This window comes from Strix aluco, chromosome 14 (assembly GCF_031877795.1).
Source record: "Strix aluco isolate bStrAlu1 chromosome 14, bStrAlu1.hap1, whole genome shotgun sequence".
Taxonomy (NCBI): domain Eukaryota; kingdom Metazoa; phylum Chordata; class Aves; order Strigiformes; family Strigidae; genus Strix; species Strix aluco.
The window spans coordinates 20,514,748-20,527,364 of record NC_133944.1 but is presented as its reverse complement, the minus strand read 5'-3'; the positions used below and the strand labels follow the sequence as shown (position 1 = coordinate 20,527,364).

General features: G+C 37.8%; 1 protein-coding gene across 4 annotated transcripts in view; it reads right to left on the bottom strand.

Annotated features, from left to right (window-relative positions):
- Window positions 1–12,617, bottom strand: part of SMPD3 (sphingomyelin phosphodiesterase 3) — a 120,730-nt gene that overhangs the window by 32,286 nt on the left and 75,827 nt on the right. For all 4 annotated transcript variants that reach the window (XM_074839402.1, XM_074839403.1, XM_074839401.1 and 1 more), the window contains one exon: window positions 4,276–5,900. In XM_074839402.1, coding sequence (XP_074695503.1) covers window positions 4,276–5,613 — 1,338 coding nt within the window. In that variant the 5' untranslated portion in view covers window positions 5,614–5,900. The remainder of the gene's footprint in view (window positions 1–4,275; window positions 5,901–12,617) is intronic.

The following is a 12,617-nucleotide window of genomic DNA, read 5'->3' as shown; positions in this document are numbered from 1 at the left end:
ATGTCTTGTATGGCTTAGATTTATGTTACAGCTATTACAGTTTAAGGATAAGAGAGGCAAAATTTGTCAGCAGAAGTGACAGTTTTTATTAGATTGATACATCTAGAAAAATATGGACAAGCTCTCCAATTCAGTAACTCATCAGGTCGCGTTAAGGTTGTTCTCTGGTTTTATTACACTGCTGTCCAAAACTTACACAGCATCCCTGAAAGTGTAACTAAGGCTACATACTAATCCCTCTATCTGAAGATGAATGTTGACATTTTGAAACCTTCCAGTAAATTACAAACAGGTGATGCATTACACAATTTCTGCTCAGCACTCATTGATACCTTTAAAACTTGATTTGACTGCAAAATCATCATCCAGTTTCTGAAAGGGACATGTATTTTAAAACTCCCTCTAAATTCATCAAATCACTGTGAATTAAAACGATGGTAGGTGTCAAACCAACAACTGCAGAGGAACTGAGAACACTGCGATCTGCATCATGTTATATACACTTACATACAAGTGAGCTTTTTAGTTAGAATCACCAGCTCAGGACAGCATCTGTGTCAGTCCCACCTCCCTCCTCTATCTGTAGCAGAGCAGCGTAAGAGACAATTGGAGTTACAAAACCTACAAAGCAGACTCAAGAGTTCCTTTTCTTAGGCATTTTAAATTAATGTGAAATGCAATGCTAGAACAGAGAGTCACGGCAGAGTGTCCCAAGAGCCCAGGCTGTCAAAGTATGAAGATGGATTGGCTGATTTATATATTTGCTAACGTCTCCTCTGAGTCTTTAGCAGCAACTAGGAACAGTGGTTTAACACTTCAGACATGAAACTGTCATTTAGATGCAAGTGACATTTCCTCCCTTCTCATTTGCTATTTTTTTCTGTGACTGTGTCCCTCTTACATCCCAATGAGACCCTCAGATTGGAGACAGAAACATTGCTAGAGTTTGAAGAGATCAAAGTGCTGAACATAAATTAGTCCTCCAGTTACGCAGAAAATAGGCTTTACACAATAGCGACTCACAACTATGTCATCCTCATGCCTTCATCCTGACCTGGAAAGCATCAGCCTACACAGATGGAAAACCAGTCTGTGATCTCTGTCAGGAAGATGCCAGCAGCAGCACCTTTTGTGGCAGACATCTTTAGGAAGAGAACAGGCCAAGGCTAGCAAAATTCCTTTGTACAGGTCTTCAGATAGCTGTTAGGTAGCTTGAAGTCAGTAGCATGAAACAGTGTTAAAAGCCTCAGTGATTTACTTCCAACTTCTTCCCTTGGTGGTGACGCCCCAGGTGTTAAGCCACAATCAAACCACTTTACCATCCTGTGCTTTAGTTTCTCCTTCTATTAAGCAGACATTGACCTTTCTTTATTATGCACTCAGACACATCTGAATGAAAAGCAGTACGTAAGAGCTGACTGTTATTATAGCTACCAATAATAACCCTTGAGCTGTGTAAGTCTCTCAGGTAAAATAATTCTGTATGACTAAGCAAATCTCTCAGATCCTTCCGAATCTCCACCTAAACTTTCCAATCTAGATAGTGAAGGCAGGGCAGGGAAGAGGGGGACAATGGAAAATCATTTCCTCTTCACTGGAAACAGAACCTATTCCAAAAGGAAAAAATGTGTCAAACGCTTGTACCTTGGCAATAGGGATCTCTTTTGTAACACAACTCCCGCAAAACAATTTTGCCTTTTTGTTCAAGATTATTTCACTATCATTAAATGTTTAGTGCTGAGACCTTTAATTTATCTCCTGAACAGTTATATTTGTAGTAAGGAGACAAAGCGTACTTATTAAATGAGAGCCAGTTTCTTTCTCCGAACATTCTTCTCAATTTGGATGTTGGGTCTTTCCTGAGGTTCAGAAGGACTTCAATAAAGGCTTCATCCTCTCAGTGAGTGGAAATATTAAGTGACTTATCCATATTTTCAAAATATGCAAGTCTTCTCCAGTCATTAGCTTTTTAAAACTTTTTTTTTTTTTTTTAAAACAACATAGAAAACAATTGCTCCTTTACCCAGAGATGGAAGCTATGTAAGGGGAACTGTCTTCCTGAGTTTTGTGCTGGAAGTATACTTAAGTGATGTCTTTTCTACTTCAGAAATGGGAACACCGTGCTTTCCACAGGAGTCAGAGTAGGGACTAGAACGACACCTTCCAAGCACTGTTCCTATATGCTTTCCTAGCTTGCTGCTATCCCAGTGTAAGACCTCAAGACTTCTGAAGTTAACGGATTGATTCTCACTGACTTCAAAAACAAAACAAGCTTTTACTTACTGTAGTTTTTGTCTCCGGAGTCCACACACACTCAGTTGATGATTAAGCACTACATCAAGAAAAACAACCTTCAAACCTACTTTGTTTCAAAGCTAAAATTAAATAGATCATCCCTACTTCTTCTTTTTTGTTGAAGAAAGAAATGACCAATTATCACTTAATGTACAAAAGACGGAAAGTCATTTCATATCAGGATAGACTTAACTCAGAATGAAAAATATTTTAGGTATAAAGTACAGTTTGTCAGAATGACACAAACATGAGGAAAAACGGTCTTTTAGCTGGGCCAGAATTCTGTCATATTTAAAAGAATGTAGTCATCTTCAAATCTTCATAATAATTGGTCCCTATTCCCTGTTCAAGTGTAACATTATTTAACAACTTGAATCCATAATTAAGTTCATCATCCCAGTGGAATTTTGAAAAGAGGCTTAATTTTCTGCAAGAGAAATGGAGACGTTGTGGCCTGCCTAGAAAGGTAGCAAAATCAATGACTCAGCAATGGGCAGTTGAAAGCAGATTGTTTTTAATCTTAATCCCCAATACATGCATATGTTGAAGGGTAGTCTTTGTGACCCTAGTAATATTTATACTGCACAACATGTATGTTCATTTTCTACATGCAGCACTTCAGGATGCAAAAAATAAGCTTCAGCTGTTTATGAACACAAGAGTACAGTATAGAAAGTTTAGACTCCATTTTTGGAAACCTGTATTCACATATGGCGAGGCTTCTGTTTATGTCAAATGTATGTGAAATACCAAACTATTATCAGACTGCAAATTCAAGTATTTGCTTTTTTATGCAAGCCACAATACCAAATGTTTTTGCTTTGTTTACAAATTACAAACAGTGGGTACAGAACCCCCCCACTGCTCCTTATCAACAATCCATATTCCTAGTAGCTATTAATGGCTTTTGTTGAGGACTCCTGAGCGTATGCACTAGAAAGTACATCTAATTTGCACACCTGACATATTTCACTAGCATTAGGAAAGAAGTTCAAGGTTTTAGTGAAACCCATTCCAAACTGTGACAAAACCAAACTCTGAAACCCAGTGTTCTAGGAGATTTTCAGATCTGTCTAGGTTTTGAGTCTACAGATTTGGATCTCTGCACAAAGTTTTGGTTCTTGATTAATTACAAATTAGAAGAACCCGTTTTCCAGTTTATGAAGAGCACAGCCAGATTCTCACAACAATTAAGCGTGAACAGCCACTAGTCTTGGAAAAGGAAATCACTGCTTGCAGATTTTTGTTTCTGCTTTTCATGATTTAGAATCACAGAATCATAGAATGGTTTGAGTTGGAAGGGACCTCAAAGCTCATCTAGTTCCAACCCCCCTGCCACGGGCAGGGACACTTTTTACACACATATAACCCCAGGCTTCCTATTCTCACTACCATTAGTTAATTTAAGTAAACTGTGTTAATAAAGCAAAAAAGCTCTGTGCTCCCCAGTGTCCCAGACATTTTTTTTGTTTACTCTTCCTCATATCTCTCCTTAACAATTCTTTTGCAACCAAGAGAGAGGGATGGCTGTACATTTCATTGCAGTTCTCAGTTTTATTCTACTGGCATTTAGACTTTTGATTGTCTCTTGATTCCCACATAAACACACAGTGTGCATAAGCTGGCTTCCAACAGTAATGCCCATTGTACTATACTTGTATTATGAAGTTTAGAATTTGTGCATTTTATTAAACAGATTTCTGTAAAAAAGAAACTAAAATTACATGAAAACTACTTCAAATTTTGACACTTCAAATTACATTCAAGTCCTACCTCCGAAAGTCCCTCATTATTTCATGCACATCCATCACTTTAACACAGTATCTAGGCCACAAAACCTATATACAGGTCATATCAGGTAATCTAGATCTGAATATTGCCTCTCTGAGCTCTAACAGAAATGACTGATAGAAAATAATGTAATTCTATAACTTTTCACATCTATAGAGTCAATATTTATGGCTTCAGAAAGGCTCTTACCTTGAGAAACAAGGCTCCCTTGGAAGCCAAGGAGTCCGTTCCTCTTCCATTGGGGTAACAGTGATAGGCAGCATCCATAACAGGATAGCGGCTGGCAAAAAGTAGACCACTGTTCACAAACTTAAAGCTACAGCAGCCGTGGCAGCTGTAGACCCCAACATCATAGACAATGTATTCAAAATAGTGATGAAGCTGCTCTTTCAATTTCTCTGCAGCTCTTTTGTCAAACACTTCCTGCAAACACAGAAAGTCCAAGTTGGCAGGGAAGAAAGCACAGATCTCATGATCAAAGGTCTCATCTGTATGCTTCTTTTTCCGCACTGAAGTCTTCTTCATGATTGAAGCTTTGTAGAGGAGCTTGTTGTTGACAGTGCTTTGGTCCACCGTACCATCTCCAACACGAACTTTAACTAAGGACTCCCGTGAGGCAGAATAGCTGTCTAAACTCCCAGAATCTCCTTCCTTCTGTTTGTGGTTAGGTGTTTTTGAGAGCTCTGCGTCACCCTCCAGTGAGGGCTCTGCTGGGCCACTGGCATGAGCCTGGCCATTGACGGTATCTGTTTCGGTGTCTGACATGTTGCCATTATCCTCTCCATTTATGCGGACAATGCAAGTGTTTTCTTCTCCCTCATTTGGCTCTCCAGCTCCCCCTTTATCTTCTCTACTATCCTCACTGTTGTTTGAGCCAGAATTGTCTCCTTTATACTCCATTGATGTTGTCCTTTTGATGCCAGTATTAACAGTACGATTAGTGCTATCTCCACCCTGGGGGGAGACCAAGCTGCTAAAACTTGCTGCACTGATGGATGTGTTGGTAGGAGAATCTATATATATTTTGATCTGTGGTCTGCTTGCCCCATTTCGGATCCTCCGGCCAATCTCTTTAGCCCTAGCCTGTGTATTGAAAACATTATTAAATCTTGCCAGAGAATCTGGCAGGAGGCAAACATTGGCACTGCCAAAGCAGAAGCTTTTCCCGTTGCCTGCAGCCTTCCATTCAGTGAGCAGTGTGGCTCCATTGGCATGGTTCTTGTCTTCTAGTCTGGAGTAGATATATGGCCTTCGGGCTGACTGGAGCGGGGACCATAACAAGAAGCCAATCAGAGCAAAAGGAAGAGAGGCTACCAACAGTGCCAGGTAGATGGGAGTGGTAATAATGATGCAGAGTGCATGAAAATAGCATGGATCATCTGCTCTTTGACGTTTTTCATAGGTGGTTGGAACAAAAGAGGCCACAAGCCTATCTGCTAACCAGTAACATGGGAAAATCAGGCCCCAGGAAAAAGAATGCAGAACTGACAGAAAGCTGTTGGGAAATGGGGAAGTGTATAAAACCATTGCAACTTAATTATGACAACACTTCAGGGCCTACTACATGATGTCACTGTATCAAGCATCCATAAGAACACTGGGAGAGGGCTGGGGAAAAAAGGTTCAGTCAGGAGTTTGTTTTTTTCCAGTGAGAGTCAATAACAAAACTTTAAGAGCACCATTTCACTGTGTTGGAGTAAAAATGAAACAAGGCCACTGTTTTCGTCTGGCTTTTTGGCATCTATGTTTGTCAAAGGATGTCATTGTTCACTGGAGGCTGCCATAACGAAACACTCCGGAGGCAAAAGGGAAATCTGTAAAAACAAAAGACACAAAACATGCATAACAGTTATTAAAAGTTTAAAGCAGATTTTCTCACACCAATTTTGCCTTATAGTCTAAATGATTTCCCTTTTTTTGTTTAATTTAGCATTTCTGATAGTCTGTTAAAGACTATGGATCTAGGGCACCTCCCAACAACAAGGGACTGGTATTTCTGCAAAAGACATCAGTACATTGACCACTTAATGCACATGACTGATGTTGTCATGAAACACATTTGTGTTATGAATTTTAGGCCTTACATTGAGAAAGATAGTTTGGAGTTTCTTTTATAAGCCTTTCATACTAATATTTATATTTATTTATATTAGCTGTTTTCAGAACCTTGCAAATGGTGTTTAGCATTATCTCTAGGCTGCTCCAAAAGACTATTACATCTAGTATTTTATCACTGAAGTTTAATTTGCTTGCATTGCCAAAGTCCTTAAAAAAAAAAAAAAAAGTGATGGGTACAATGGCAAAGGCACCTTGTATTTAAGAGCAGAAAACGTTTGTTAGCTATGAAGTATTATTTGCACTGCCGCACTTCAAAACAAAATGGGTTGATTTAAATCAATTAAATACTCTTCATATGGTTGAATATGGTTTCAAACTTAATTTTCAGTTTATTAAAAATAGTAAGTCAAACCACTTTGCTTAAATACTTAGGTATGTAATACTCATTATTTATTTCAAGCTGCAGTTCCATTTCATTCAGCTACAGCCCACAAAAACTCCTAATATGATTTCCTATTAAAGGTTTCTCACGTTTGGTGAATTCTTAAGCAAAATAGAAAATAATCATAATTAACATCATAGTTTTTAAATTCCAATTTTCAGCTTTGAAGGAAACACTGCTAATTGGATATCTCAAATAAGAAAACCAGTTTCACGTCTGAAGACAGATGATGTCTTTCAAAAGTTGTCTTACCAGTTGGGAAATTCTGACCCGAGATATTTAGCAAATGCCACAATTAACCAAAGACAGCAAATCATTAGGGCCCTGGTCTTAGAAAAGAAGCCATACAGCTTACATACTTTTTTAAACTAATTTAAGTCATCTTAACAACTTGTATTAAGTTGAGGTTTTAACACAGGTTTTGATAATATGAAATGTAAATTATTTTACAAAACCAAGTACTCATATTAATCAAACTTTATCAACCCTGAGAATGGTATCACCAATGAACGCAATGGCACTCTCCATAAACTGGAACTGTGACGTTACCCAGTAAGAGGAGCAAAGCTAGATGACTGATGAAGGCAGAATTCCCATTTACAATGGTTCAAGTTTCAAACCTAGAATGTAAATAATATTAAGCAGCACTGGATAAAAACCATTCACCAAATAAGCAAAAGAGAGGACGTACACTGGACCATGCTTCAAAACCCATTTTTGGCATCTTGGGAGAGATGAAAATAACATACAAATATTTATCAGCATAAGTTCAACTAAGATTTGGGGCTCTCAGGGAGCCAAAATTAAGGAAATTGTAGTTTGATGTGTATTTTAAACATTCTGCAGGGCACCCAGAGACATAAGGGCATTTCTGTTTCTATTTAATAGCAAATGAAAGAATTATATGAGACATAGAAGAGGAAAAAACCAGTTTCACAAAGCAATGCCACCTTAGAATCAGAATAAAAATGCAATTCTTTAATCTTCTCTCACTTCTTAGCATTCTGCTTCTTCAATCCAAGCCCTTGCAACTGATCTATGTTCCTACTGTCAGCATACTTCTAGTTTTGGTACACATGCAATACCAGACTGCTGCCACAGTATACTGTACAGGTCAGAAGCAATAAGTAAGGCATTAAAATACATGGCTTAACTAACTCTCTTTTTACTACACATATTTTTTGTTTATTAACAATAAGAAAATTCTTCCCTCAATCTAGATTCCTGATCAACAGGACTAAGTAGTCATAGCATATCAGATTTGCAGCCACACATTTTTGGTAGGCACCATGGCAAAGAAGAATTTTAATAAAGGAACAGATGAAGATGAGCTAGTTTTGCAGATATTTTTTCCCAGAACTGAAAGGCAACCGTGGGGCAAGCAAGCAAGTTAGCCTGGAAAATCTAGTAAAATGGTGACGGGGCTCATAACAAAAAGTGACTGGAGACAGGAATCAAATTCTAAAATAGAATGAGAAAATCAGGTTAGGTGGGGACAAGATTATAAAGACCTTCAAAAGCAAAACCAAGCAGTTGGTACCCAAATACCAACTGAAGGAAGGAAAAAGTCAGTAAGTGCATGCATTAAAAAGGATGGCAATACCACAATAGAAAACTGCTTTTAACTACTGTGTCCTGGGTGTGCAAGGAAAGCTGTATCTTAAAGATCTTATATAGAATCTTCAAGGCAGCAAACGATGCTTAATAAATATGCATGTACTGGTATCTGGAAAAGATCACCAAAACTTGACTAAAAATAAAGAGAGGAGGGAGGATAAAAGAAAAAGGAGCTGTTTTACTGCAGTAACACACACCTAGCCTTCTGAGTGCAAGAATAACACCCCTGCAATTGCTCACAGCCAACGGCACGTTTCGCCAACACCAGGCAGTCAAATACGTTTAATGGGATATACGGTCCTGTGTATTTTTGCCCTGATGGTACTATTTAGATGGAAATTGGAAAGGCTGGATCAAGGGAGGTTATTTTTTTTGTTTTTAATTATTAGCTTAGCATAACTTTCACAGTCTTATGCAACATGTTTCAGTTTAAATAAATGAGTGACTAGTCAAGTGCCAAATAACAAATGCTTGGCATTTACTCATTGCCAAAGGCATTTTGGGATGTTGATAATAGGGGGAAGCCTAGCAGATTTGTTTTTCTGAATGATTTTTAGGACTCTTTAGTAAGAATGCTCAAAAGAGACTCTGGCATCTACATATCAGATAGAAAAAAATAACTTAAAACCTGTCCAATTATGTAATTATTGTTAGAAAAGAAAAAACTGTAAAGAAGTTATTCTGTTCTATTGGATGCTTAAAACGCTTTATAAAAGCCCCGTGTATTTACATAATCACTCAGCCAACCAGAAAGGCTCTTGTTTACAGCAGTGCCAAGGGTGAACAGAACACTGTTGTCTGGGGTATGTGAAGTGAGGAAGGACTGCAAACCTTATAGTCCAACTTTCAGGCTAACGACCTTTCTGGTGAAAGCTGCAGATGTGTTATAGACTATAAGATCAATTTGACTTTTACTATTTTAAATTAACATATCAAAAAAAATGCAGAACCACAATGAATCCATAATAATTTGTCTAATTACATCTTCTATTGGTAAGTATTCTCTTAAGTATATGATGACAGAATGTTACAACTCCTAGGGAAACATGACATCAAGCGACAATTTTGTAAATAGGGTAGTCAACACCTGCTTGATGATGTGATGAAGTAAAAAAAAAAAATCAGTCCACCATAACTCGTGCTGGTTTTGTTATGGACTGCAGCATCAATAATCTACAAGATAAACAGCTGTCCAGCAAACCATTAAATGCTCAACTAAAATGGCTTCACAAAGCAATTATCCAGATTATGGGGACATACTAAATCAAAGGAATTCATGCTTACTGTAGATCCAACATACTATCGTGCATATTAGTAAAAAAGGAAGAAAAATGAATGCAATCAGGAATTCTTTCACGGGATAAGATTACACAGCAAGTGTCATAAAGCAACTTGGTTCAGACTGAGATCTGTTTTAACAACATGTAGCAAGAATGTAATTCTTTATAAACACTAAGGACTGAATGATGCTTCAAGGTCACATTGTTGACTCCTACATTTCCTCTGCCTTAAAGAGGTATAGTACCTTTGAAAATCAGGAATTTGCTGGACAGTTTTTGACCAGGTGCCAGCTACATTCCTCATTGCTGGCCAGCTGAAGTGGGGAGGCAATAGGGATTTGAGTACAGAGACGCATTCCATCCATTTTATTCTATGAATTCTAATAGAATTCTGATGATACAGAAGTACAAAAGCTCTGACACCACAGCAAGTTTTAAAATATGATAGCTGGAGAAAAGGGAGGAGGGAATCATGAGCTGGATGTCCTTTAAATTTTTGCATATTGCAGACAGAAGACACTGGCACATCAAGGCTTCAATTAAAAACACTCTTCTTGCAAGTAAAATATTATCCTAATGTATTAATCTTACAGAGGAAGGAAATCACACAATTTGTCAAAGCTCTGTTACAGGCTCACTGGCACACACATGAACAGGAACTAAGTTTCCTACTTTTGTCTCTTACAAAACCATATGCATGCTAGTGCCTCAAAGCCACCCAAAAAGAGAGAATTAAGAGTCACAAGAGACACATTTTATCTCAGCAAGATCTTAAAGGATGAGGAAAGGCACCACGTGAGTCAACTGCAACTTGGAAAACATGACGTCAGTAACATCTCTCCTAATGCAATGGTTTAGATGGAGCCTAAAGCTAAAGTGCCTAATTCCTTGTGATGAAGGGTATTACTTGGTAATCCAATGCTTTATTCATAGGGGTTTGAGAGATTAAGGGAGAATTTAAGATATTGCAATGAAACAGATATTTTTGTATGCTACAAAGATGTAAACTGCAGTCTTGTTTAGTTGTTTTTATTATTTCCTAAGTGTTCGAAGGCTAAAAAAAGACTTTATTTAATTTTTTTTTATGGTGCCAGTATAGAACATCTCAACTTTAGTGATAACAAGACATCAGGTGGAAAGGTTTCAAAGATTTTTATGATTATAATTATGCCCAGAAGTATGCTCGAGACATCATAGATCAAAAGAGCTGTTCCTACCTTCAACATAGCTTGCAAACTAAATAAAGGACAATACAAAGTCAACAAATGATAGAGAAATGGAAGAAAAATAACAAATGTTGCAACGATAAGGTTACGTGGACAATCTAGAAATAGACAGAAAAGTTTTAACTTCCTTTTCCTTAGAAAACTAAAATACACTTTCAAATTCAGGCAACTCAAATTTATTCAAATTTGTTATTAGCATCTCAACTGTATTTTTAAAATACATGTAAATCACTGCAAGAACAGTTATTTTTTTAAAACAGAATAAAACTGCTGAAGTGACTAACTGTTTTGGAAAGTTACTCCATGGGTAATTTCACATAATAATTCACATACATTCATTAAAACTAGTTTTTCTCGAATCCTGACAATTTCTTGGTCTTCAGTGAAAACTGGATTCTAGAAAAAGTTTATTTAGATTGTAGTTGACTTTGTTAGTTCTATTTCATTATTGTCATTGTAATTTGAAGCAGAGAAATACAGCTTACAACAATGCTACCACTGCACCATGCAAACTGGCAAAAAATAGTGTTTGAAACTGAGAACAGGTGAAATGCAGATCTGAGAGAACTGAGAACTCCATGGTCTCATCTGGTTTTGCTCCCACATACACTTCATAAATTCTTCCTTTCTTCATTCTGTCCCTTTCCCCTGGATTATTCTTATACACGATTTTAATTAGAGTCTAGTTCAACAACTAACTACCCTTCTGGAAAAAAACCTACTCCGAAAGGCAAAATACATGTGAACTGGTTTCCATGCTTGATTACATGACTGTAATTACAGAGATGCAACCACCTCAAGGTGTCAGTAGCTCTAATGGAGATGCCTTCTTGTTCCCTTGTGATCACTTCACAGCCTGATGGTTTAACTGAAATCCTGTCATCCTGTATAGGACTCATTCCATGAAGCAGTTCAAGATGCAGGGTACGGGAATTTAAGCAGCACTTACTGTCTCACCTTAACTTCCACTTAAGTCAGTAACAATTTACAGCTAATGAAAATCTTAGTACAAACTTAGTAAAAACGTTGATCCACTATGATACAAGAAGTTTAATTAGGTGTATTACTCATACTGATGAATAAAGCAGTAGCCATTCAGACTAAGGATTCGTCAGAAGGAGAAGGGAAGGAGGAAAGTGTTTTTGCAGACTCGCCATTGAAATGTTCATGTACCAGTTTCTCCCTAAACTTCCTTCCCTCTTTCTAAAGAAGGTAAGCAAACATTGCCTAGCTACTCTCATCTTGTCTCTTCTGTCCATAGGCTGCTATCAGGCAAGAAGCCATTATAAACAAGATGTCTAGCTTAATTGAACTAATCTGTAAAAAAAAAAAAAAAAAAAAAAAAATCAAAAAGTGTGAACTTACAAATTACACTGAATACCAGTGATGTCCGCAGTTTGTTCTGCAGATGTGTCTGCAGAAACAAAACAAAACACCCCCACAAGTTTACAGAGGCTGCTCAAGCCTCTGGCGTATTTAGTAAGGAGTGAAGTTACGATGATGCAATCTCTGTTCAAAATAAAGAGGTATCGAGCACTTGAGCTAAATTTTCAAAAGGAGTCTTTGGAATCTCAGTGATGCCTCTCACTGATTTCTGTAAAAGCTGTCCATTTAAGCAGATAGACTGCTGTTATTAACCACAGCCTCGATAGCCGAAGGGACCTCAAACAGGGCTATGAAGTCCACTGATGACTCGGACAAATCAGCCCTTCCATAACAGAGCTCACCCTACTGGAGTGGGATCTGTAGTGACAAAGGCAGCTCTTGACCCCTATATGGCAGTCCGCCCACAATGAATGGGAGGTAGTAATCCTGTTCATTTGACAAAAGATTGGCTGTAGCTGGTCTCCTGCTTAGTCACCTTAGCAGAGAAACTAAACTTCATGCTACCATGGTATCCTATATACC